This window comes from Nannobrachium achirus (genome assembly GCF_963921795.1).
Source record: "Nannobrachium achirus genome assembly, chromosome: 1".
Taxonomy (NCBI): domain Eukaryota; kingdom Metazoa; phylum Chordata; class Actinopteri; order Myctophiformes; family Myctophidae; genus Nannobrachium; species Nannobrachium achirus.
Genome location: NC_137810.1, coordinates 55,467,233 through 55,494,874, shown reverse-complemented (window position 1 = coordinate 55,494,874; position 27,642 = coordinate 55,467,233). Strand labels below are relative to the sequence as shown.

General features: G+C 46.1%; 1 protein-coding gene across 1 annotated transcript in view; it reads right to left on the bottom strand.

Moving 5' to 3' along the window:
• ncanb (neurocan b) overlaps window positions 1-27,642 on the bottom strand; it is a gene marked incomplete at both ends in the record, with an annotated part of 212,206 nt that overhangs the window by 43,851 nt on the left and 140,713 nt on the right. Inside the window, one exon of the mRNA XM_080745680.1 lies at window positions 3,785-3,898. Within this exon, the coding sequence (XP_080601806.1) occupies window positions 3,785-3,898 (114 nt within the window). The remainder of the gene's footprint in view (window positions 1-3,784; window positions 3,899-27,642) is intronic.

Here is a 27,642-nt window from a genome sequence, read left to right as displayed (position 1 = left end):
GAGAACAGCATAACAAAAATGAAAGATAAGAAAAGTAATTAATCTTCCATTCACTTCTTTTGCGACACATCTCAGTTGTGTGTAATGGAGCAATTACAACAGACTGCTATTCAATCTCTTTGATAAAATTGCGAGAAATATGCATGACTTTGTTTTATACGTTAATCATAGAATGATACAGCTTTTCTAAGGTCTGGACAGTCTCTCTCTCTCTCTCTCTCTCTCTCTCTGTGCGTGCACGTGTGTGTGTGTGTGTGTGTGTGTGTGTGTGTGTGTGTGTGTGTGTGTGTGTGTGTGTGTGTGTGTGTGTGTATGAGTTGTGGGGATGAGATATTGGTCATAAATGCTGTATCACGTGAATGTGGATGGGTGGAGTTTTATGTGTTACAGTATATAGTATAGTATGCGTATGCGTGTGCGCGTGTTCTCTTTTTGTAGCGAAGCACACTGAGTTTGAGTTGTATGAAATGTGCTATAAAAATTCAATTGACTAGACTTGACTTGGCCAGCTGAAACAAACTGCAATAATAACCTTTATCTATATAGTACTTTTACAACAGAGTTTTATGAGCAAATAAATTCATAAAGCCCATAAGACAAACAATAAAAACGCCTGGCATGAATCAACAACAGGGATAGTAGAAGCACAAACCAGGCAAATGCAAAGATAATGAAATAAGCGTTAACTCAATGCAAAAAATATATATCAACTTTCTCTCCCTCCCTCCCTCTCCCTCTCTCTCTCTCTCTCTCTCTCTCACTGTAGAGAGACTTCGCGATGGAAACTTGCTGTCATTGACTCTCAGATTAGATCACCATGGTAACAGGCCAGAGGGAGGAAGAGGACCGGGGTACCCAGCCATCAGATGATGATATACAGCGTATACATGAGGTACAGTATACAGTATAAGAATATATACGGTGTAGAGGAACAAATGCACCCAGTGGACTGTAGCAAACGAGACCGAGGGAACCAGACAGGGCGACTGCGGGTGCAATTGGCTGACATTTAAGTGGATATGAGTTTCAGTGTAGCAAATGATTGCCAAGTTAATGACCACTGTTTTTCCTCGCAGTCAACCACTCCCTGGGGAGCGGAGATCACTCTGACATGCTAAACCACTGCCTGTTGGGAGGAGTTCTTTTCACAGCTGAATAATGTGTGTATAGTGAATATTGAGCGGTTAGAGATCTTAAAAAAAAAAAAAGGAAACAACTGTGGAAAGGCAGAGTCTAAACTAAAGCATACAATGCTCCGTCAACCATGAATGTGCAGACACAACAGGAGCTTGGGAGGAACACATGCACGCACGCACGCACGCACGCACGCACGCACGCACGCACACACCCACGCAAACGCGTGCGGGGTCACCTGGGTTTACTACAGTAGTTGGGGTCAACAAAATCAGTGCCCTCTTCTGTGTTGCATACGGTGCACAGCAGATTCCCTGTCAATCCAGCCAGTAGTTTCTTTTTGGGATTCAAAGTAGTAAATGGATGGAGCTTTTTTTCCCTCTCCATTATTATTACAGAAAGGTCACACTTCAACCTCTCCCAGACCGACCCAAAGCACCGACCTATAACCTGATTTAATTCCCCGAGCGCCTTGGGCACTCAACCAACCGTGTGTTTGAGGAAATGTACTTTCCTTGAATCCTAGTGCTTTGCTTTTCCACTTAAACTCTTTTCACTTAGTTGACTGGGGTTCCACAGGACTCCATACTAGGTCCGCTAGTATTTCCATCTACACCAAATCACCTGGCAGAAAATTGTTGTGAAACGAGAGCTTGCACTGTAGATCTGCTATTTCCGCCAAAGGTTTGCCCAGAACAGGAACTGTTGGGTTGGTAGGTGCAGGTGGTTGCTGGTTAAGAAGGGCTTTGCAGACAGGCGCGATTTTTCGCACAGAAAAGACTGTCAATTTCATTTTTTTTAAGAAACCAATGACGCTCTATGACCTCATGCACATCTGCTCCGAATTTGCCGTGCGCCAAGTGGCTGCGGCAGTGCGGTTTTTTTTCCTGATAGAATTAGTTCGATTTGTCTTTTCGCATGTGGTAAAAACTCATTGACTCCGTTTATGACTCCTTTTCGGATTCCGCACAGCATTGCACACCAAATCTAATTCGTTTTCAGCAAACGGGAAAAAAAAAACGCAACGGGCCTGTGTGCAAAGCCCTTGAGTTGTTGTGTTTCAGAATGGAAACGTTCAAAGCAGGTCAAAATATCTGAAGCCACTTTCTGCAGCACACCATGTGCTCTACAGTTCCGCTCTGCTTGTTGTGTGTGGCTGACATGTTGTCTCCAGCATGCAGGTAACAGTGGGCACTGCACTGGAGACTGAACCACAACCGCAGTCTAAATATTAGTGGTTCTTAATCTGTGGGATGGGCCCACTAATTGGGCCATGGGGATATTGCAAGTGAGCCCACAAATAACTGGCCAAACACTAAGATTATTATTGATAATATAACAGTGATATAAAATCAAACCCATCAGTTTGAAATAGAGCGCCAGAGCGGTGCATTTGAGCAGCTATGCCCTGTGTGTGTGTGTGTGTGTGTGTGTGTGTGTGTGTGTGTGTGTGTGCGTGCGTGCGTGCGTGCGTGCGTGCGTGCGTGCGTGCGTGCGTGCGTGCGTGCGTGTGTCTAGGCTGCTCACCGAATGGTGCTGCACAGGGACATAGGGAGTAAGGGACACACTAAATTGAACAGTGGGAGGCGGCTTCACCACTCGAAAAATATATGATTTTAATCTATTATCCAATAAAAAAAAAAGTATGTTTTCATTAAAATAAATATGATAGGAACACCGTAGATGAATGTATCATTAAAATAAACATTCTATGAAAATGCACACAGCCAACCCATCTGGCCACGAAAGCTGTTGAGATATTTTCAAGTGGGCCTTGATCCGGGACATACTGGGCCCCTGATTCAGCCCGGGAAAAAGAGTTGGAGAGGCCCTCATTGCGCGCTATAGAAAGAGATCTCTCTCTATAGCGCTGCTGCTACTCAAAGATTTGCCATTTCAGATCAAGTGACAAGCCAGTGGGCCAATTACATGAATTATATTTCGTCGTTGTCAGGTGGAAACCTTGTATGTCCAAAACCGTTTGTTTTGTATTTATCATTTAAAAAATGATGATTTAAACTAGTGAAAACAGCCGATCTACAAGCACACAACGCCTCGCACCGCGAGGCGCTGTGTGCTTGTAGATCTGCTGTTTTCACTACTTTTGTGCGACGGCCTTGTATGATGAAGCAGGGCATTGCTTTGTGAAAAAATTTACAAATTCGAAACTTGGAGATACGAGGTTTCTGCCCGACAGTGACGATTTACTTTATTGGCCGCCTATGGAACGAAGGCCAACATTGTATTTTAAATCTTTTCCTAATGGCCGGCCTGGACCGGCCGGGAATGAACCGGCCGTTCGGGAGTTGTCCCGCTTTCGCCAATGGCCAGCACGTCCCTGGCCCTGATCCAGAAAAGGTTGAGAACCACTGCATCATTGGAAATGCCTTGCTTCCTCTCCTTCTCCACCTCGCCTGCAACATTACTCCACCCCCCCCTCCCCCTCGACACACACACACACACACACACACACACACACACACACACACACACACACACACACACACACACACACACACACACACACACACACACACACACACACACACACACACACACACACACACACACACACACACACACACACCACCTCCACTGACCTCTTTCTCCTTTCTGAGTTCAATGACTGAGTTAAGAGCCAAGCGCTTACCTTTCTCACAAGTGGCTCCGCCATAGCTGGGCAGACACAGGCACACAAAGGAGCTGATCTCATCAATGCAGGTGCCCCCGTTCTGGCACGGGTTAGACTGGCAGTCGTCAATGTCTGCAGAGAGAGAGAGAGACAGACAGACAGACAGACAGATAGATGGATGGAGATGGTGGAGGGAAAGGTGAATAAGAGAGAATGAGAGGTCATGCACAGTATTGACATTATGCATAATTCATAATTTAAATAAAAGTAAAATAAAGCTTAAAATTCTTTGGAAAACTATCTGCCAGAGCTAGAGAGTGGCAGACAGTTACCGAGGCAACCACAACAGAGAGCTATACCTTTATTTGAAAAAGATCAGAGAGATTTCTGTGTGAGATATATAATTGAAGGAAATTGATTGAGCTTTATCAAAAGTGCTTTATTAGCAGGCACTGAAGCACATCATACCAATTGCAATATGTCCAGAGTAGAGGCCTCTGTTCTGCTGTCAGACCTGCAGTCAGGGTGTCGCACCAAATTCTGGGCCCTGAGTACTTTAACTATTGAATTTCTTTTTTGAAAAGTCGTGAAAATGTGTTTCAATTCAATTTCAAATCCTATGTTTCTATGTCAGTGTTGCTCAAAAACTCTTCATGTGAAGGACCCCCAAAATGTATTTGTTTTTTAGTTACAAATGTACGCTTAAAAAAATGCATATATTCAAAGATTTGCACGACTTTTTCAAATATAGCAGATCTACAAGCTCGCAGCGCGGCACTCGGTGCCGCACTGTGAGCTTGTATATCTGCTAGTATAAAATAGTTTAGGCCTCTCCACCTTGGGCCCTAGTAACTCAGTCCCACTTTCCCCTCCCTTGTGACGCCCCTGCCTGTAGTAAGCTAACTTAAGAGGCAGTGTGACAGACAGAGAGAGAGAGAGAGAGAGAGAGAGAGAGAGAGAGAGAGAGAGAGAGAGAGAGAGAGAGAGAGACACCATTGGATGGAGAGAAAGTTGGAAAAGTTCCAGACTGAGAGGCATTCAGCACACCCCCTCACCAACGCGTTCTGGCCTCTTTCTGCAGCAGGTATTCAAATGCGATGAAGTAATTTTTTTTGTAAAACATGCCTAAAGCCAAAACCCCGTCATAGATCAACTATTATCAATGCAAGACACCGATGTGCAATTAAGTGTAAATCAAACATTAGTGACCCGGCATGAACACATGCACACGCACAGACGGACACACACACACACACACACACACACACACACACACACACACACACACACACACACACACACACACACACACACACACACACACACACACACACACGGACACACGCACACACACACACACACACACGAGCACACACACACTTACACACACGCACGCACACACACACACACACACACACACACACACACACACACACACACACACACACACACACACACACACACACACACACACACACACACACACACACACACACACACGCACACACTCAGAGGCGTCAGAGGGACGGGAGTCCTCGTTCGGCTGAAAAATTGTAATCGTATATTTCTCTGGCTGATCTGGGCCTGGGGGCAAAATCATTAAAACTGCAGTTGGTATCTCACAATCCTCTGCCCTCACAACATCTGAGCGAGTCCCATAGGGCCCAGATGAGAGGTCAGGAGAGAGAGAGAGAGAGAGGGGTGATGGAGAGAAGGTGTGCAGGAAGGAAGGAATGCCGGTAGGAGAGGAAAGGTGCAGGAAAGGGCCTCAGGAAAAAGAGAGAGTGATGCTAAAGATCATTTAGTATAGTGGTTCTCAACTTTTTCTTCTTTTTTTTTTCTGGAACACTAGAATATTTGGAACAATTCTCGAGGACCACCTCACCCCACCTCCCCACAGTAGCATACAGTATATTGTTGCTGTCGGGTGGAGCCTGTATGTCCAAAAGTGAAAATGGTAAATCTACAAGCTCACAACTCGTCTTATCACGATGCATTGAGAGCTTGTAGATCAGCTATTTTCACTACTTTTGTAATACTCTCTTGTATGATGACGTAGGGCATTAATTTACAAAACAAACCAACGTAAAAATTTGAAATATAAATGAAGTATATAAGAAGTTACACCACACTAATTTCTTTGCTTACCAGTGTGCAACATACTGCGCCTATCAGTTCTAAAAGACAGAGCACAGCCGCCATATCCAAGTGGGTTTGGCTGCAGACCACAGCAGATTAGGGGGCGGATTGTGTGAGGGATGCTATTGGATAGTATGTTAGGGGGCGGATTGTGTGAGGGATGCTATTGGATAGTATGAGAATGACTCAATCCGCCCCCTGGAATCTCAATCCACCCCCTATGACGTTGCACGGACGGGGCACCCTCCTGATGGAGGAAGTTCCCACTTTGCTCTGGAGAGTTTTTCAAAGGAGGGAGGGGGGGAGAGAGCCAGGGAGCCTGGAGCTCGGAGCTCCAGGGCCCAGGGGCCGGCCCCTCGCCGCTCGAGGCCGACCTGGGGGGCACTCTCGGTGGGGCAGGCCGGCGACGGCGCTGCCCCCCCGGCCCTGGAGCTCCGGAGGTGGTCGAGTATGCTGGTGCTGGGCGGAAAGTGGCCCAGATGGGTGTCTCTACTCGGGTTTGGGATGCAAAAGGTGGTCCCTGGTGCTCAGGGGGTCCCCGGGACCTCCAGAGAACCAGGGACCACCTTTTGCATCCCAAACCCGAGTAGAGACACCCATCTGGGCCACTTTCCGCCCAGCACCAGCATACTCGACCACCTCCGGAGCTCCAGGGCCCAGGGGCCGGCCCCTCGCCGCTCGAGGCCGACCTGGGGGCACTCTCGGTGGGGCAGGCCGGCGACGGCGCTGCCCCCCCGGCCCTGGAGCTCCGGAGGTGGTCGAGTATGCTGGTGCTGGGCGGAAAGTGGCCCAGATGGGTGTCTCTACTCGGGTTTGGGATGCAAAAGGTGGTCCCTGGTTCTCTGGAGGTCCCGGGGACCCCCTGAGCTTGTCTCCCCTGCCCCTGCCTTTTAGTGTTAGTCAGTGCTTAAAGTGGGCACTGAGCCAGGGAGCCTGGAGCTCGGAGCTCCAGAGCACCAGGGCCGACCCTCCACACCCTCTAGGCCGACTAGGGGCTCCCTCCTCGGCCACACTCCACCCAGCGCCGGCCTCTATACCAGCAAGCTCCATGGGGACCTGTGGATATTCTGGACTTAGAAAAAATCTCGCATCTATAGCAGATACCCAAGCTCGCCAAACGCTTTAGGCTCCTATTCAACCGCCCTTTGGGCCTCGCGCTCGAGCCTGGTACCGTCGGAACCGGCTCGCCGCCCCGCACACGATGGTGCCATCGCGGACCCCCGCGGACCCCCAGGGCCGGCGCCAGGCCCCGAAAACCGGGCCTGGCGACCTCCAGGGACCACCGGGGACCACCAGCGGCGGTCCCCGGTGGTCCCTGGCGGGCCTCCGAGCACCGCCGCCCGGGGACCCCCTCCAGGGACCCCCCGGGCCCACCAGCCGTTTTTCTTCTAAGTCCAGCAGGACTCTGAAACATTTCCCTCACAAGCCGTTTTTCTTCTAAGTCCAGCAGGACTCAGAAGAAAAACGGCTTATCAGTTTTTCTTCTAAGTCCAGCAGGACTCTGAAACATTTCCCTCACCAGACTTCCGCCCCGTCCGTGCAACGTCATAGGGGGTGGATTGAGATTCCAGGGGGCGGATTGAGTCATTCTCATACTATCCAATAGCATCCCTCACACAATCCGCCCCCCTAATCTGTGGTCTGCAGCCAGACATGTCTCGCCATATCGGAAAGAAATTAGGCCTAATTCCTTCACAGGTGTTACCAATGATGCTAATTAAGGCTCTGTTCCATTCTGGTCAAACAGAGTCCTGAAAGCATGTGCAACGCAAATGGCTGGTGTGTTCACGGATATCTTTAATCAATCCCTTCATGAGAGCAAAGTCCCATCCTGCTTTAAATCGGCAATAATAGTGCCGATTCCCAAGAAGGGCAAGATGACTGGGTTGAATGATTGGAGGCCGGTTGCACTTGTCAGGAAGATGATCTATGACAAATTACCAACCACACTGAGAAGCTAACCGCTGCAGCCTGCGGGAAGTCTGCAGCATGTCTGCAGACGTGGGTCTGAAGACCCGGGTTTGCAGACCCCATACTACTTGACTTTACTGCCCCTAGTGCTTCGGTGACTGTGCAGACATTGTAGTCACTTGGACAGGGCGTTTATCGTGGGCTTGCCCAGGCCTTACGGCCTGGGCATAAATAGAACGATTGCATTCACCACGGCTTCGTAACTCGCGCGGCGCTCCGCCGGCCGCGCGGCCCTGGCCCGCTCTTCGCGGCCACTCGCGCCTGCGGCGCTCGGGGGCGAAGAGCAGGACCAAGGTCCGCTGGCCTTCGCGCCGCTTGCAATGTCGTGGACAATCGAGCGGCTCCGCCTGGCGCTAAGGCTGCCACTGGGAGCAGTAGAGAGGTTGACCTGGGTCTGCAGTGCTGGGTCTGCAAACAGGTCTGCAGTGCAGACCTGTTTGCAGACCCAGGTCTCGCAGACGCCTTCCCGCAGGTTGCAGCAGTTACTACTTGACCACACTAGACCCACTGCAATTTGCCTATCGTCAGAACAGATCCACTGATGATGCCATTGCCACATCTCTACACGTGACCCTCTCACACCTTGAGGAGAAAAAAACATATGTGAGAATGCTGTTCATTGACTACAGCTCAGCGTTCAATACCATAATTCCCCTCAAATTAGACACCAAGTTGAAGAGTCTGGGTCTAAACTCGAGCCTTTGCGGCTGGATCCTCAACTTTATGACACAAAGACGTCAAGTGGTGAGGATGGGGAAAATGACCTCTGCCCCTCTGACTCTCAGCACAGGTGCCCCCCAGGAATGCGTTTTGAGCCCCCTCCTCTACTCCCTGTACACCCACGACTGCGTGGCCCTGTTCAGCTCCAACCAAGTGATCGAGTTTGCGGACGACACCACAGTCATAGGCCTGATCACCAACGATGATGAAACAGCCTACAGGAGAGAAGTGGAGAATCTGGAAGCTTATGTGCCAGGAAAACAACCTATGTGGAGTCGTGGAAAAAACAAAAGAGATAATCTTTGACTACAGGAGGCCTCCTGAAGTCCACTCATCCATCCAGATCGGGGGTGCTGAAGTGGAGAGAGTCAAAGGGTTCAAATTCCTGGGAGTACACATCACTGAGGATCTGACCTGGGCAGTGCAGACAGAAAAGGTGTTCAAGAAAGCACAACAACGCCTCTACTTCCTCAGGAAACTGAAGAAAGCTGGGATGGGTCCCAAAGTCCCAAAAGCTTTCTACAGAGGCACCATGGACAGCATCCTGACTGGCTGCTTCACTGCCTGGTATGGCAGCTGCACCGACCTCAACCGCAAAGCACTGCAGAGGGTCGTGCGGACAGCGGATGCGATCTACCCCCCATCCAAGCCTTGTACGACGAACGCTGTGTCAACAAAGCCTGTGGAATCATCAAAGATCTTCACCATCCCAACCACAGTTTGTTTAAGATGTTGCCGCATGGAAAACGTCTACGCTGTCTCAAAGCTACCAGCAACAGACTGCAAAAGAGCTTCTTTCCACGAACAATCAGGCACATGAGCGAACAAGAACGAGAAAGATCCAGGGCAAAAGGAATCCCCCCCCCCCCCCACACACACACACACACACATAAAGAGATACTGTGAAGTTGAATTGCACCTACTGTACATTAATGTATACTATGACGTTGAATATATTAACCTGTTGCACATAGAACATACTGTGAAGATGTTTACTGGAAAAATATGCTGTCTGTTGGCGTATAGAATATGCCAAACTTTATGCACATGTACATTTGAGGACGCTCTTTTCTTTTCTCTTTGCTCTTTTGCCTTTTGCACTCTTTTCTCATCTTTCTACATCGTATTATTATTATTACCCCTGTTGGATTATTATTACTATTATTATTATTTTTTAGATGTGGTTTGCTGTTATTATATTGTTTGCTGTTTTAGATTTACCACTGCATTCATTGTCTGAAGGATGCCAAACAAAAACAAGTTTTACTCTTATGTACCTGTACAAAAGACGTAACAATAAAGTACAACCTTGAGTCAGGGTACCGATATTGTGAGACCCGCTTCACAGCTGCTGCTCAGGCTTGGACTGGATGTGATCAAAAACTGAATTAGACGTGGGAGCCGCACGCACGCACACACACGCACGCACGCACGCACGCACGCACGCACGCACGCACGCACGCACGCACGCACGCACGCACGCACGCACGCACGCACGCACGCACGCACGCACGCACGCACGCACGCACGCACACACACACACACACACACACACACACACACACACACACACACACACACACACACACACACACACACACACACACACACACACACACACACACACACACACAGTCTTTCTGTCTCTCTTTCAGTCAGTTTCTCTCTCTTTTAATCTGTCGAGACTGCAAGCCAGTAGATTAATGTGCTACCTGTACAGCTGTTACAACAGCAAAAAAAAAACACTTGGCGTGAGGCCTAATAACAGCAAGCATCTGTCCGGACTTAATAGAGTCACTCTCTGGCAATTAGCTCTTATAAAAGCACCACCTGACACCTGTGTAGTAGTCTACTAAGCAAAATAGCCAACACTTGTATTATTCTTTGCAGACATACCGTAGTAGTTCAGAGTTGAGTTCCTTACACGCTGGGAGCATGAATGACAGCAGCACGGTGGCGCAGTGGTTAGCGCCACTGCTGGCTTTCCTCCCACAACAAAAGACCAAGGCATGCCTGGTACATACTGTATACTCCTGCCAATGCACTTGACCATGGTACTGGCATTACATTACAAACGTTAGGACACATTTCGCCCAAGCGGATAATAAAAGTGTGTGAAAATGAAGTCTGTTTGTTTGAATAAACAATACGAAAATGCGTTGGTGTATATTTCACTTTAAACTAATCATTTTTGATGTCTCCTTCAAACAGGTTGATGCTTTTATAATGTTTTATTTCTTTTCTAACATTTTTATCCCACCATTTTTCACCCGGTGTCAATTATGTAATGTAATCCTGGGCGCTACACTCCCTCTGACTGGCCAGCGGGATGCAGTATAGAGACAGGAATACTGCTTGATTTTTGTGAGGGTACCTATCCTAGGAGACACGGGGAGAACATGCAAACTCCACACAGAAAGGCCCTTTTGGCAACCGACCTAGGGTATGGGCACTGATGACGCCCACAGCGTCTACTACCGACTGCACCCTCTATTTTATGCTTTTAATCCCAGATTTAGTCTGTATGCCAATGAATTCCTCCCCACACACTGTGTTGTATCCGTATTGGCTCACCTTTCTGTGAGGGTCTTCCACCGGGAGGACGTAGTAGCGCCTCCATCCTACTCCTCCTCCCGCCCAACCCTCCCGGCTGACAGGTGCCGCCCCACCACATGTACACCCCATAGCGCCATGCGGTGACAGATAACACCCTCAACGCCTGGCTTCCCTCCTCCGCACACGGGCCAATTGTGTTGGTGTACGCGCTCGACAAAAGCAGGGCGCACTCCGGTGGACTTGAACCTCGCGGCGGTGGGCAGGTACTCTACCACTGGCGCACTGCGCCACCCTGATGCTTTACAGTGATACGTCATCCTGGTTTCAGGGGGTTTCAGCTGATTTTGACCACACCATCCCAGGAAACTGGGGACTACCACTACCAGTGTGGGTTTTCAAGGCAGACCTGTGGACCACCGGTTGAGAACCCATGCTCTACAACCAACTCGCTTTGCCGAAAATTGCCGAATGTTTGCCTTTTATTTTCCGCCTATCACCATGGCACATCCCAGAAAAGGGACGCTACGGTGTGGCGAAATAAGCATTCTCCGTTACTGCTAATGACGGGGCAGAAAAGTGAGGCCATATGGCTGGGCTGAGCACATTGTTCCTCAGGGTCTAACACCATCTAGCTTCCTGTCCGCTGCTCTGACAGTGACGAGAGTGCCAGCACACAGCAGGCTTGTCCACTCACTGTCCACGCCATGAACTGCTCTGCCCAGCTGGCCAACTGGAGAGGTGGTCCAACTGGAGCAGGTGGCAGTGTGTGTGTGTGTGTGTGTGTGTGTGTGTGTGTGTGTGTGTGTGTGTGTGTGTGTGTGTGTGTGTGTGTGTGTGTGTGTGTGTGTGTGTGTGTGTGTGTGTGTGTGTGTGCATGCTCGTGTGGGTGTTTAAGCCATTTAGACCGGGAACGTGTCATGTTATATTTGATCCACTTTAACCATTATTTTATGCTTTATCTATTGAAAAATAGCAGATATACAAGCTTGCACCGCGGCACTGAGTGCCTTGTATTACTGCTATTTCTTTTTAAATCGTGAACATTTGTTCAAGTCTTTGAATATTTTTGACCCGGTTCTATAAATGTCTTTCTAAATTCTTCTTCTAAATCAGTGGTTCTCAAACTTTTTTACATGTCAAGGACCCCCAAAATTACATGTATTTGGCCGCAAACGACAATCTCAAAATATGTTGTTCCAGGGACCCCCCAGAAGCAAATATTAGACTTACAAATGTTTGCTTTTAAAAAGATATATTCAACAAATTTTCAAAAATAGCAGATCTACAAGCTCGCAGCGCGGCACTCGGTGCCGTGCTGTGAGCTTGTATATCTGCTATTTTTCAATATTTAAAGCATTAGATAATTCTAAATGGGTTAATGAAGTTGAGCATTTGTGTGTGTTTGTCTGTCCGTCCTTCTCTGGCTTGCTACCCCGGACAACACAAGAAGGCCTGGGCAAACGGGGCAGAGTGGCCGAGGTGTCCGCGATGGAGCCAGTGGTGCAATGCTTATCTGTTGGCACTGGAATGAATGGATGGAGGCATAGATAAACCACGGGCCATACGGGTAATTGTGGGATACAGCGAGCTGGCCGGCGATGCTGCAGTTATCCGCTCATGCCAAAGCCATTAAGTCCAAAGTTAACGGAAGAGACGGCCAAAATATGTAATAGTTGACATCGATAAAAACTCATGACAGCATAACAAACAATACCAAATGGTTATTTAGTTTTGACAACCTAAAGAAATATGTTGTTTGGAGGTACGTGCAGAGAATGTTAGAGAGGCAGGGGCTGAAATTTCTAAAGGGGCCTTTTAGTGAAAATATCGTAAATAGCAGACCTCCAAGCTCACAACGCGTCACACTGCGACGTGTTTTGAGCTTGGAGGTCGTCTGTTTTCGGTGCTTGATACCACATTGAACGAAGCATAATCAAGTGAATACTGGAGATGTGACGTACAGCATGAATTTCTACACAGAGAGGGCAATTCTTTCAACATAAGATGCTGCATTCAAGTTCAGGAGAGTTTGGACAAGGCAATTTTGAATGCTGCCTTCAGGTATGGCATGGAAAGGGGGCATTTGCATTTCTTTCACCATAGTAAAAACTGCATTCATGGTCTGGAGAGGGCACTTTTTACAGATGGGTAAAAGGGCAGGGGCTCAAGCCCCCTTTGATGTCTATGTGTGCACGTGCTTGATTGCTTGGAATCGGGGAGGGATGGAGTGTTTACCCTCCTAGCATCCTCCATTTCATTTTTTTTTTCTTTTAAACTTAGCCCCTTATCTTTGTATTTCTAAGGACAAACGAAAAGTTTTTAGTTCCGAAACGATATGCGGCATTTAGAAAGCGACGAAAAATGATTGATCGAACCAAACACATTTTTTGGTTTAAGCGGTAGAGGATTAACATAATTAATCCTCTAAACTGTAAAGTGATTTTTGAGTGATGAACCTTTTTTCCACCGGGAGATCTGGTATTTTGGAGCAGAACTTTTTCAGAAGGTGGGAGAAGTGAAGTGGATGATGGATGGGAAGCCAGAGAGAGAGAGAGAGAGAGAGAGAGAGAGAGAGAGAGAGAGAGAGAGAGAGAGAGAGAGAGAGAGAGAGAGAGAGAGAGAGAGAGAGAGAGAGAGAGAGAGAGAGATTTGAGGGAGTGCAGAAAGAGAGGAGCTGAGGCAATGTCTGTTGATGGAAAATCTGGAGGCTCATGGCTTGGCAGGTGTGGAAAAAAATGAATAATTGAGAAAGGACGAAGAAGAAAGAAGTAGAGAGAGAGAGAGAGAGAGAGAGAGAGAGAGAGAGAGAGAGAGAGCGAGAGAGGAGAGGGACAGAATTAGATTGTGGAGGGTCCTTGGACGGCTATCATTGTTATCTCCCTATAGGCGCTGTTTGTCAGGCACAGATCAGAGTCATTCTCCCCTCCTCTCCTGTGTACCAGTAGAACAGAGCTTCACCAACCCCCTACTACCAGGGACGTGCAGAGAATGTTAGAGAGGCAGGGGCTGACATTCCTAAAAGGGCCCTTTGGTGAAAATATCAAAAATAGCAGACCTCCAAGCTCACAACGCTTGGAGGTCGGCTATTTTCGGTGCTCGACACCACACTGAACTAAAGCATAATCAAGTCAATACTGGAGATGTGACGTACGGTACGGCATGGATTTCTACACAGAGACTGCAATTCTTGCAACATAAGATGCTGCATTCAAGTTCAGGAGAGTTTGAACAAGGCAATTCTCTTGAATGCTGCCTTCAGGAATGGCATGGAAAGGGGGCATTTGCATTTCTTTCGCCATAGTAAATGCTGCATTCATGGTATGGAGAGGGCACTTTTTACAGACGGATAAAAGGGCAGGGGCTCAAGCCCCCTTTGATGTCTATGTGTGCACGTGCCTGCCTACTACAGTCCCTCCCACCCCTCTGAGCTTGTAGATCTGCCATTTTCAGGTGCACGACACCGGAGTTCAAGTATAAATCAGCCTTTTTTCGCCAGCTCTGGAGGGTCTTTTTCTTGCACCACGACCACAGCGAGATTTATGCCTTCAATTCCAACGGCGGGCCGGGGCATTTGTGAACGTTGAGGCCAAATAAAAAGTAAACAGCTTTCTCCGTTTTATAAATGAGATCTCAAACGCAATCAACAGTTTCATGGCTAGGAATCCTTGTGGGTGTCGCCGTCAAGGGAGGGAGAAAAACAGAGTGTGAGAAAGGTAATAAAGGTGTGGAGGACAGAATCGATTATTAGAGCCAGGGTTAGAAATAGAATGCTGTTCATTCTATTGTATTTGTCTTTGTATAAAAGACATGAAAGATAAAACTAAATCAATGTGAGCCTTGCCTGGATATATATAATTATTTTTAATCAAGGTACAGTATAGATGAAGTGGCATGACTGCTTTTTATGTGGAGTACCCGCAGAGCCAAACTATTTTGTGGACTTGAGACTGCAACTGGCACGACAGATCCCAGCCTGAGAAAAGTTAAAAATCACCATCAATCAATTTCAAATCAATATAATGGTACCAACCCACCGAGGAGAAAAGACATCCACATACAGTAACTGTATAAAAGTCCCTACCCGTTGACTGGGTATATCACTTGTCATAACAATGCAAGAAATACTGAGTAGTATAGCCTATAAGTATGAGTGCACCTGAGACTAAAACCTTTCTCTGTTTCATAACCATTATTATTACTCTACTTAACTCTTTTGCCGCCATGTTTACATGTTTTAGGTTGTTTACATAATGCTCACGGCCAGTGTTGGGTGTAACGGCGTTATAACTAACGGCGTTACGTAGCGCTGTTAGGTTTGGTGGTAACGGAGTAACTTAACAACTTACTTTTGAAATATATAGCAGGATCGTTACGTTACATTTCCCAAAAAATAACAGAGTTAATTAGGTATTTAAAGGTGATACACCATGCATTTAAAAAGTATTTGTCATATTGTTTATGTCCCAAAAACGTTTTTCAAAAGGTTTGAGGCTAAATTACCATAGCCTCGTAAACCAGTCTCCCTTCCTGCCTTCATTCGAATGCGAGCAGGAGAGACTGGCCTCCAGCAGTGTCAGAGCGATTGGGCTGGGCGGGAGCATGGGCGGGAGTAGAGCGTTGACAGACAACCCCTTCAGCCAATCAGGGACGCCTGGTGTTTGTCTGCTTGCTTAGTTTAGCCGGATATATTTGCAAGAAGACGCTGAAGCACTGCTTTCTCCCTCCTGCGCCTCCATTTCGTTTTAATGTTTATATTGTTTGACCGGCATGGACCCATGGACTTCTCCAGATGAAACCAAGGCAACATCATTTCAAAAGGTATAGTCAAGAGACAGTAACTTTGCGATCTTTTGCCTTGCTGAGGTTATGTCTTTTGCATTTTACAACAAGATGTGGCTAATGGAATCTAGCAATGCTAATATTGCTAACTTCCCTGTGTATACTTCGCTTTGTTAACCATGTCATTTGTATCAATGTGATCAAAAGTAGAAAATATTACGCACATCTCTTAATGAGGTGCTGGGTGAGAAATATCACAATAGAAAAGGAAACCCGCACACTCTGCTCCAAATGACTGAATATTTATTGACAACGTTTCGAGCTACAAGCTCTTCATCCAGACCAGATGAAGAGCTTGTAGCTCGAAATGTCGTCAATAAACGCTTGTCATTTGGAGCAGAGTGTGCGGGTTTCCTTTTCTATTTTTATCAATGTAAAATAACTAACTAGTCATTATATCAACCACTGTGTTTTATGCAACTCCTTTACTGCTCAACAGAAACTGTATGTCTAGGTTTACGAGGCTACTTACTGTATGTCCATTGTCCACCAATATAAACACAGCAGTGGTTTAAAAATCTATAATGGTTATAATTATATAATGGTTTGTTATAGATTGATATAAAGGACACGAATAACAAAGCCTAAGCAACAGGCGAAATGCCTGCCAACATGACCGATCTAAGAAAATGGTTTTGCCTTAAGAGTAACAACACCCATTGTTATTTATTTTTCTAACAGGTCAACACCAATACATGGAACTGGAGAGAGCACACTCCTTGCTGTCTGTCGTCCATCTTAATGGCTCATCCTCTTGCTGTACTTGAAGACTCCAGACCTCCGTGCAACATCTCCCTTATTGCATTTCTTTTAAATAGTTATGGTTCCTCTAATGTAAATGTTTCACACGCCGAGGACAAAGTAATTGTGTAGTAAACACTACAGGATCATTACATATACATTTAATTTTCAGCTGATCAAAATAATCATTTAAACCTTGTCAACCATGATATAAGGTTAGCAGCATATTTACAGTCCATCAGTGGGTATTCAGATAATAAGTGTATACAATGTATACTGGTTTGTGCATGTACATGCTGAAGAGAAGTAGCAGAAAAGTGATGAATACTTTAGATATAACTGAGAAAATTAATTAAACAAAACAGAATAATTTCTTTAGAAGACTGACTACTGTGTTGATGTTCTTTTCCTCTAATACTGTGATATTATAAAAAAGTGTTTAATAAATGACACTAAAGCAAAGATACAGTCAACTTCTTATGAAATTAGAAAGTAGACATCATCTCTGTGTATTCCTAAGAGGAACGAATGATTCCTATAATTGATTTCTGTAATTGTATTTATTATTTTATTGAGACCATACAAATATTGTCAATAAACTTGTTGATGACAGCCAATGCATGTGTGGATCAAACTCTGTCCATTGATGCAGTCATCCGCCAGCTTCCATTTCCTAGAGGAGAAAGAGACAAGATTGATTGTCATACGTTTTTGGTAATGATGTATCACAACAGTTACAATTCTATCACAAATGTTTTGGTACTGATGTATCACAAAAGTTACAATTCTATCACAAATGTTTTACATTGCTAAAGGATACATTTAATTAGTTGTATGGGTCAATTCATGTATTTTCATCTACAAAGAACGGCCCAATCAAAACAAAAATAACAGACAATGGTCTTTTAAATTTAACTTGTAGCCTAGTTCTTGGTGTGATTTAAGTTGTGAATACGTGCATTTAGATCACAGATGTGTCAGGACCTATTGCCCAATCAATTAGTATTCAACAACAGAAACTGAACATCCACCATTATGCAAACAGTATAGTGGCTTAAAAACTAGGTTTGATATAAAGTAGCCCTGAAACATGACGGTCATGAGTGACCATGCTTCAGGGCTAGATGTATGTTACAGATATATTTAAGGACAAACAGCACAAGTCACAGGCGATATTCCTGCCAGAATGACTGTCTCTATATGGAAATGGTTTAGATTAAGCCAAAGCTATGATGAGTGCAAAAAATGATATGATTAGTTCCTTCCACAAAAATACGAGTACACAGGAGAATAGCTAGGCTACCTATGTTAGCACAGTCTGTCCCATTAAATCATTTTCAGACCGAAAACATTAGCAAGAGAACCGAGATTGCAAAGCCATACATATTATTAGTCTACTGTACCTTTCGAAATTAAACGTTGTTGCAGTTGCCTTTCATCTGAAGAAAAACATCCATAGAGAAAAACGGGAGAGTGTTTTTTGCAGGTCGTTCAGTCCGAGTGTATCAAAAAAGCTACTGTGTTAACGGTGACTGCAGACTGCAGAGAAAAACAAACAGATCGCTTCCGCACCGAAGCGACGTCATAGAATTCCCTGATTGGCCAAAGCGCACTGTCAATCACAGAGCTCCTGAGCTCGAATGCTGATTGGCGAGGAAGAGCGCTTGCTTCCGCCCGAATGGCTTGTGTTGCTTGGAGGCTAGACTCCTCTGCAGATTCGAACTGAAGATGGGAGGAGTCAGTTTACTAGGCTAAAATTACCACTCCTGAATAGAGAGCCTCTCTCATTTTTGAATGGCTCTCAGAGCATTTTGAGCTGCAGTACCACCTTTGTAACCTGACTTTCGCCAGATGGTGGCAGCATTGCGTATATAACGCTCTGCTTTTACCATCTGGTCTTGCTCGGCCAGAGTTGATAACACTCGTAAAGTCCCGGGCCGGACCAATCAGCGGCAGCTATGGGCGGGCTCTGAGCGGCTCTGAGCCAATAGAGTCTGATTGCAGACCACGTGGAAACCCAGGAGGCGGATTCTGGGTGCAACGTCATGCAGACAGGCCAATATGAGTGGTTGGAGTTGGCACTCCCAGACTGTGATAGAAACGGCCACATCCAATCACCTGCTACAGAAATTCAAAAAATGGCCCGCCCCTTACATCGAGTCTGCCGGAGAGAGCCCAGATGTAAGGCAGAGTGTTACGCACTGCTGCAACTATCTGGCGAAAGTCAGGTTACCACCTTTGGCCTGAATTGCCAAATTTTTATACGGAAAGGGTGACTGACCAGAAAAGTTTATGACAGGTTACGAAATTTGGTGTAACACGGGGTTACCCGCGGTCATCTATTAGCGACATAAGGAGAACTTATTTGTGCGCGTCTTGTTTACATTAATTTACAGTCGTGCATGACATGGCAGGGCTTGAGAGAAGCCCTTTAGTAAGGCTGTGGAAGGATTCACACTATTTTTGGACTGACAGCCACAACAATCCGGTAGGCTGAACTCTATTTTATGTTTATCAAACTTCCTCGCAGGTGGCTTTTAATGGTCGGTAACGGAAAATGTAACCTAACAAGTTACTATAAAAAGTAACGATAACCAACACTGCGCACGGTCATCAAAGTAGCTTACCTGCATCTCTCATGGAGCAGTGAAAAACACAGCAGTGTGGGCGCATCCATTTTGGAGCGAGAGGCTGCTCCTCCCCCTCGGTTTGCATCAGTTTTCGGACATAGAAATAGAGAAAGTAGATCCAGGCTGAGAAAACCAGCAAAGAAGTGATCCCACCGCCATTATTGTTTATGTGCGCTGAAGAAAACAGACACGCGTTACGGGAGCTGCTGCTACTGTACACACCCGCGCCACCACTCATCTGCTCAGACGGGCTGTGTCGGGGAAAAGAACAAACGCTCGCTCGTAATGGCGGCCGGGACACACGATTTAAAAAAAACGAGCGCTCGTTTAACAGTAAAAGAGTTAAAATAAGATGCTTTGGTATGAAAATACAAATTTTTGTTTAACAAAGTATCCTATATCAAGTTTAGGAGCTTGACTAGTTTACTTGGCTTTTTCTGGCATTGACCACAAAAAAAAAAGACCCACAATTTCCCACAACAGGATGGCAAGAGCTTTAGTTAGAAATGTCATTCCGAGCAATTGCTCTCTGCGCGCGTTATCTGTGGCTTGAATACATCTGGCAGCTTTTTTCAAATGCCACAAACACTAGCAACATCTGCTGAAAGGGTCAGCGCTGCGGCGGCCTTTCGCCTGCCATGCTAATGAATGTTTGGGGCTGGCAGCAGCATTGACATTCTGCACTGCAACGCAGCTATATTTCATAGTTCTATATAATTGCTTTGGAAAAAAGTATGAACACTCCCAGCGCTGTTTCCGTGTAATGTGTTCCATTAAATGAAACAAGTAAGTGGGCCTGTCAGGGAGGAGGTGAAGAGGAGGGATACAGCCAAAAAGAGGGACGGTATGCGCCGACAGAAAGGACAAAGGAGCCATAAAAGATCATGACAAAGAATGAAAGAGGAGAAATTCAGCTTCTGCACAGAAAGAGGAAGAATGAGTTACTGGGGCAGACAGCTATAGGGTGGATGATGGAAGGATGGTAAATGAATTAAAGTTATACCATGTAACTTTTTTTATAAAACAAATCATAAAATTGTCCTAACTGTTAAATCGCTAAAGTTTTAGAACACCAACTCCGTTAATTTCATCCCCTAAAGCCTTCTGTAAATATGTTTTCTATGATTCTGACCGGGGACCGGATTTCGCGGCAAAATTACGTCATCACACTACCGGCCAATCAAAGCGAGGGTTATACACTGCCGGCCAATCACAGCGCATCTTGAAGTGGGGTCGCTATGGCGGCCATATTTGTAGTCGCCCGTGTGTCTCTATAGTCAAAAGGTAATCTCGCCTACCAGGCAGGGTGAAGGAGTCCGTTTCTCCGGAATGCCTGAACGCACAGGAACCAGGGACCCCTCTAAAGATAGCTCTCGGCGAGGTGGAGGCAGACGCGGGGGTGTGAAGGTACGAAAAACGGCCGAAAGACGCGAACGCGACCGTGGTTTGCTATAGGGCTACTGACCACTAGTTGAGCATCTTACACAGTATAGCTTTAATTAATGATAAAACCTCAAAGCTTAGTCTCCATGTTCCTGCAAAATTTTGCTTATGTCATCCTTGGGTGCTGAGGATTATTGTAGGAGCATAGCGGTCACTGTGTGAACATGTTAAAGTACATTGTGAGCGTGCACGTTTTATAGTATGCTCGTCTACTAGCTCTGGTCCATGAAAAATATTCCACCGGAGACACATGGAGACACGCTTCCTCTTCAAGACAACGTTTCCAATATCGCAGAGCCGAATAACACCCAACGAGACTAATGCTCTGTAAATGTGGTCCTCTGACCTGCGCGGCAGTAGTGAGTTTGCGCCGTGATGGTGACGAAAATAGTGAAACTATAGAAGAGTCTCCATCCGGTGGAATAGTTTTCATTTCGCCCCAGAAATGTATTTTAAGCGTGTGGTGGGGGGGCTCAGACTGCGAACACTAAGTAGAGTAAGCTTCAACTCCCCACTGATACCTCTGGTTTGGTGAGGGGCGAAAGAGCTTTTGTTATTTTCGGACCAGACGAGACGGTTTTCCGGTTTTGCCAAGCCGGAGCGGACGTTAGGGAGAACTCCACTAACGCCATGGACCAGAGCTAGCTTGTCTACTATCTATGGATACGTGGCTTGGATTCCTTCTGACACCCAGGGACACAGGTACTGTAGTAGATGGTTCAGACATACTTTTTTGTAGACTGGCAAGATGTTACAAGGCAGAGCAGATGGAATTGCTGTTGTGACAGAGGCTCTCCCTTGAGTTTGTGGATGACTGATTTATCTTGTGCGCATCGACTACAACAGGTGTGCAGTCACACCCAGCTCAGTCCAATTAGTTTGGATTCAGGCCAGGTGTGACTGCATAAATCAGCCATCACCCACAAACACCACAGTAGGATTGTGCACGGCACGCGCGCGCACGCACACTCTCACCCTCCCTCCCTCCCTCTCTCCCCCTCTCTCTCTTACACAACAAACTCATGCACACAAACACAAACAAACACCCACACACATACAGCAGGCTGGCGTGCGATCACAGGCGCACTCATTAGAGCGTGTCACGTGATCTGCACCGAATCCCCGTCACAGTGCTTCAACGCCCAGCAGTTTGTCATAGCAGTGCTGCAGAGAGAGAACAGTGCAGACTTCTCTTTCTGCAGCCGTCCACATCATAGCACAGGGCCTAATCAATTACACACACTTAATGACAACCACAGTCTTCACTTACCATGCCTTTGGGGGGTGGGCGGTTGTTTGGGGTACAAGCCAATGCACATTCATGCAAGCAAAGACACACACGCACACGCACGCACGCACGCACGCACGCACGCACGCACACACACACACACACACTAGGGCTGTCACGATAATGACATTTTACATGACGATTATTTGTCACTCAAATAATTGCGATTAACTGATTAATTGTGTTTTTGTCGTTGGCAATTACATTTCTGTTTGGCTTTTAGGCTTTGAAGTTGCATATGTCAGATATGACACATAACCTAAATATACAAAGAAATTACTGACATATTTGACAACTTTACACTTAAAAAAGTACATTGATAGTGGAAATAGCCGATCTACAAGCTCACGTTTGACCTTTTTTTTAAAATGTATGAACATCTTTCAACATGGAAACGATTATGACGATTATGAAAAATAATCACGATTATGTCAAAAAAAATCACGATTAGACGATTATGTAATAATTGTGACAGCCCTAACACACACACACACACACACACACACACACACACACACACACACACACACACGCACACACACACAGCGGGGTGGCTGCTGTCTGGTTCTCCTATCAAATCGGCAGTGGTGACAGATGGTCTCTTCCTCCTAATTGCCTCCCAAATATGGCTGAAACTATATGGAAACAAATTGACATGACATACTGATAAAGTGGGGCCTTTGAAATGGAAATGTTCTCCCCCCGCGAAGGCTTTTTTCCCGGTACGTCACTTGTCATCGTGTCAGACCCCAAATGATTGACTTCCATTAGGTTGCTGAGAGGCGCTGACATTTCCCTGCCCTCCAACAAAGATGGATACCTCTTCTATTGAACCACCGCTTGTCTAAACTATGTGCTCACTCAATACACCTTGTTGAGTGTCCGTGGCCCTGATTTTATGTAGTGTGTGTTTTTGTGTGTGCACGTGAGTGTCAGCGTCTGTATTAGACAGAGAGGGCTGCACAAAAACATGTCAATAATGTTCTAAGCCGGTGTATGTTTTTGATTATGTCCTTATCCTTACTTACTGTACTTTGATGAGTATTACATTTACTGTACATTGTGTGTATAGAATAAAATCCCGAGTTTACTGTGTAAGAAAGTATGGAACTTTGCAGACAATCTTACACCATGATGGTTATGATTTTACCATGCATATTATCTGCATGCATATTTGTATGTGGACGTGTCCGTGTGTATCTGTGTATTATACTGTGTGCTTGGGTGTATGTGTGTGTGCGTGTGTGCGTGCGTGCGTGCGTGCGTGCGTGCGTGCGTGCGTGCGTGCGTGCGTGCGTGCGTGCGCGTGTGTGTGTGCAGACTGCAGAGCCCTCGGCTGCCAGACGTGGGGGTTTGAGTCGATTTCAAAGGGATCCCAGTGATCAACAGGGAACACAGAGAACAAACAGACAGAAGTACACAAGCGTGCTGTTACAGCCAAAGGCTACGCTCGTCTCCAGAGAAGTCAGAGCTCAACTGATCTATACCTACACCACTGGTTCTCAACCTGTGGGTCAGGACCCCCATTGGGGTCCCCACATGATTCTGGAGATGACAGTTACGAGACAATTTACAATTTTAACAATTTTAATATAAAAAAGTAAAGAAATTACTGCATCAAAAGTAGTCAACAAACTATATGAAAAGAAGAAAGAAAATGGGGGTCCCCAGCTAAATATTATTATTTTAGGGTGTGCGACTGGTTACATACTGAAAAGTGTCTTGTGAAAACCCTCTACTAAAAACAAATAAAGTCTGTTTATTTGGTTATAATCTCTGAAGACATCGGATTCCCAGATTGATTTGGGTAAGACCTTTGGATGTATACTGTGTGTATACTGTATCCATAGCAGGTGTTTATGAACAGCTTGAGGTTCAGACAGACAGTGAATTGGGAGCCTCACACAGCACGCCCAAACCCATCAGCGCACCATGGCTTTTTTTCACGGGTTGGGGAGCAAATCCAGCCTAAAAGCTCCGCTGTAGAAAATCACAGTGTAGCATGAAATATACAATCTACGGGGGAAGTTTAGCATTCATTTGTGTGTGCAGCTCAGCGTATATGAGCAGCATGCGCATATCTTCCAGAATGTGCGTGTGTGCGTGTGTGCAGGGGCGTCACGGGGGGGGGGGGGGGGGGGGGGGGGGGGGAGTGGGACTGAGTTACTAGGGCCCAAGGTGGAGGGGCCTTAATTATTTCACACTATAGCTATTGAAAAATAGAAGATACAAGCTCACAGTGCGGCGTGAGCTTGTAGATCTGCAATTTTTTTTAAATGTGTGCAAATCTTTGAATATACTGTATGTCTTTTAAGCGAACATTTGTAACTCAAATGTTGCTTCTGGGGGGTCCCTGGAACATCATATTTTGAGATGGGGGTCCGTGGCCAAATACATATCATTTTGGGGGTCCTTCACATGAAAAGGTTTGAGCACCACTGACATAGAAACATAGATTTTTCAAAAATAGCAGATCTACAAGCTCGCAGCGTGGCACCATAATAATGTAATGCGTAATAATGCGTTCCCAGTCTAAATGGGTTAAACCCCCTACCCCTATGAAGAACATTCATGAGGGGCCCGCAGTGAATCCTTGCACCCAGGGCCCCAGATTTAGTTCGACACCCCTGCGTGCGCGTGTCTGTGTGTGTCTCTGTGTGTGTGTGTGTGTGTGTGTGTGTGCGTGCGTGCGTGCGTGCGTGCGTGCGTGCGTGCGTCCGTGCATGCTTGTGTGCACACGTGCGCGCGTGCTTATCATTCAGACAGACAGGTCCGGGCTGTTGTTGACAGCCTGCTGCAACACACACAGCAGCAGCCCGGAAAATGTAATGAGAAAAAATGTCACAACATCTCACGTCTCTGCTAGCCTTCCCTTCTGACAGCCTCACTCCGCTCACAGTATGAGAGAGTGTCTGTGTGTGTGTGTGTGTGTGTGTGTGTGTGTGTGTGTGTGTGTGTGTGTGTGTGTGTGTGTGTGTGTGTGTGTGTGTGTGTGTGTGTGTGTGTGCGCGCGTGTGTGTGCGTGTGATGTGTGTAAACCTCGATTACTTTGTTGTGCGGCTGAGTCGTCTGAAGAAAAAAAATGCTGATCTATAAGCTCATAATGCGTCGCGATTTTGAGCCGCTGCAAGCTTGTACATCGGCTATATTTTCTGCCGTGCGACAATTATTAAGCGTGAGTCTCTCTGTGTGTGGGCGAGCATGTGTGTTTTTTCGTGTGTGTGTGTGTGTGTGTGTGTGTGTGTGTGTGTGTGTGTGTGTGTGTGTGTGTGTGTGTGTGTGTGTGTGTGTGTGTGTGTGTGTGTGTGTGTGTGTGTCTCTGTTCACTGACTTCATCTTTGCTATCTGCTTTATATTTGGACTGAAGGAGGGGAGGGGGGCAGAAGCCAAGGGAGAGAGAGTGATTTCATGTTTGCTCCTATCTAGTATCTATACAGTGTGGAAGAGATGGGGGAGGGGGGGAGGGGGTTACACAGAGAGACAGAAATAACAAAGTGCACACTGAGGTATCAAAAGAGGCTGACTTTGTTTCCCTTCAGTTGCATTTCCCTTGCATTTCCTTCAACCTCCTCTCCTCTCTATACTTTCATTTATTATACAGTACTTATTCATTTCTAAGTAATAATGTTGATCTTGCTTTATTTTGTTGATTTATTTTGTCTGTATTCTTTGTTCTTGTTGTTTCTTTTGCCTTCTTTTTCCCTTCCTTTTGTATTTCTTGTAACAGAAAAAGTTACTCTGTCAACTTGTGATATTATAACACTTGATATTCTGTTATTATCCATCCATCCATCCATCTTCAACCGCTTATCCGGAATCGGGTCGCGGGGGTAACAGTTCCAACTGAGACTTCCAGATTTCCTTATCCTGCGCAACTTCCTCCACTCCCTCTGGGAGTATACCGAGGCGTTCCCAGGCCAGTCTGGAGATATAATCCTTCCATCAGGTCTTAGGTCTGCCACGGGGTCTCCTCCCAGTGGGACGTGCATCGAGGACCTTCCTAGGAAGGCGCTCGGGGGGCATCCGTACTAGATGCCCGAACCACCTAAGCTGACTCCTTTCCAAGTGAAGGAGCAGCGGTTCTACTCCAAGTCTCTCTCGGGTGATTGAACTTCTCACCCTATCTCTAAGGGAGATACCAGCCACCCTTCTGAGAAAACTAATTTCGGCCGCTTGTACCCGAGACCTTATACTTTCGGTCATGACCCACACTTCATGAGAGAGAGTGGGAACGAAGATTGCTCGAAAGACAGAGAGCTTTGCCTTACGGCTCAACTCTTTTTTCTTCACAACAGTGCGATTCAGCGACTGCAAAACCGCTCCTGCTGCTCCGATTATAAAACGTATTTGACCCAAGTAATAATGTTGTGTTACTTTCTTTGCATTACGCACACACACGAACACACGCACACACGTCCATTATTTGACATAACTGCAATAATATTAGACAGTTTATTAGAGTAGTCTGTTATATCACTTAATAATGCGCTAACTACATACAGTGTTACGTTCACTGTCTATGAGAGAGACAAGGCTGGTAGCCGAGGTTTTCAAACCAGAAACCACAGACAGAATTCTAACACAAATGTCCCTTTTTTCTTCTATCCTCTTTCCCTTCTCGTTCATCCTCTGCCAAGTTAATCGTTCCATATTCCTCCTTCACTGCTGAGTCATACTTCTTTATACATTAAGTCTCTTCCTTGTCTCTTCACCTTCCACTTCCTCTCCCTTCCTCTGGTTATCGCTAAATGGCTGTACAGTTTATCCTCCTTAACCCCCATGGGTCCTTCCAGGCTAATTTCCTTGGGCTCCTGTGGTCTTAGAGGTGTCCTTTAAGGGCCCCTCTGTGCTTGCAGCAGTGTCCCCCCCGGGACCAAATGGATTTAGGCCCAGTCCCCGAACAGCTTTGTCTGCTCCACACACAGAGGATATGATCATTACAACACACACATCACCTGGCTTTAGGAGAAGCCCCTGCATCAACTCATCCAAACGGATCAAATGTTCCGGTACTTTCAGTTGGATTTCAAGTTCCCTCCATTCTTCATTCTTTCCTATCGTGCTTAATTTCTTTATTCCGTTTGTTCTTTTCACCTTCTTTTCTCTATGTTTTCTATGTTCCTTACTTCCTTGCTTTGTTCATTCCCTTGGTTACTTCCATCTAAGCGAGCATACTTAGTTAAGAAATTGTATAACTCCTCTCTTAAAGTAGAGCAGTTCCCCTGGGGGGTGAACGACAGGCTATTCTCTGCCTCCTGTCGCTATTCCTGACATACTTTAAGAGGAAACAGTGAAGTGAAATGATCTATTTCTATCTCCACGCGCGGTCAAAATCAATTAATCAGTGACAGTGAAATTACGCAAGAGGACTTTTTGGACTTCGAGGGATGTCTGAAGTCCGTTCCTTGCATTGAAAAGCTATTTCTGTAAACAAATACAAATGTATTTGCCTTCTCGTTCATGTATTCTCGTTCTCGTTCCTTCTCAGGAATGTAAACAAATGTGTTGGCTTGCCAACTCATTATCCTGTGCTTTTTAAAGGATAGTCA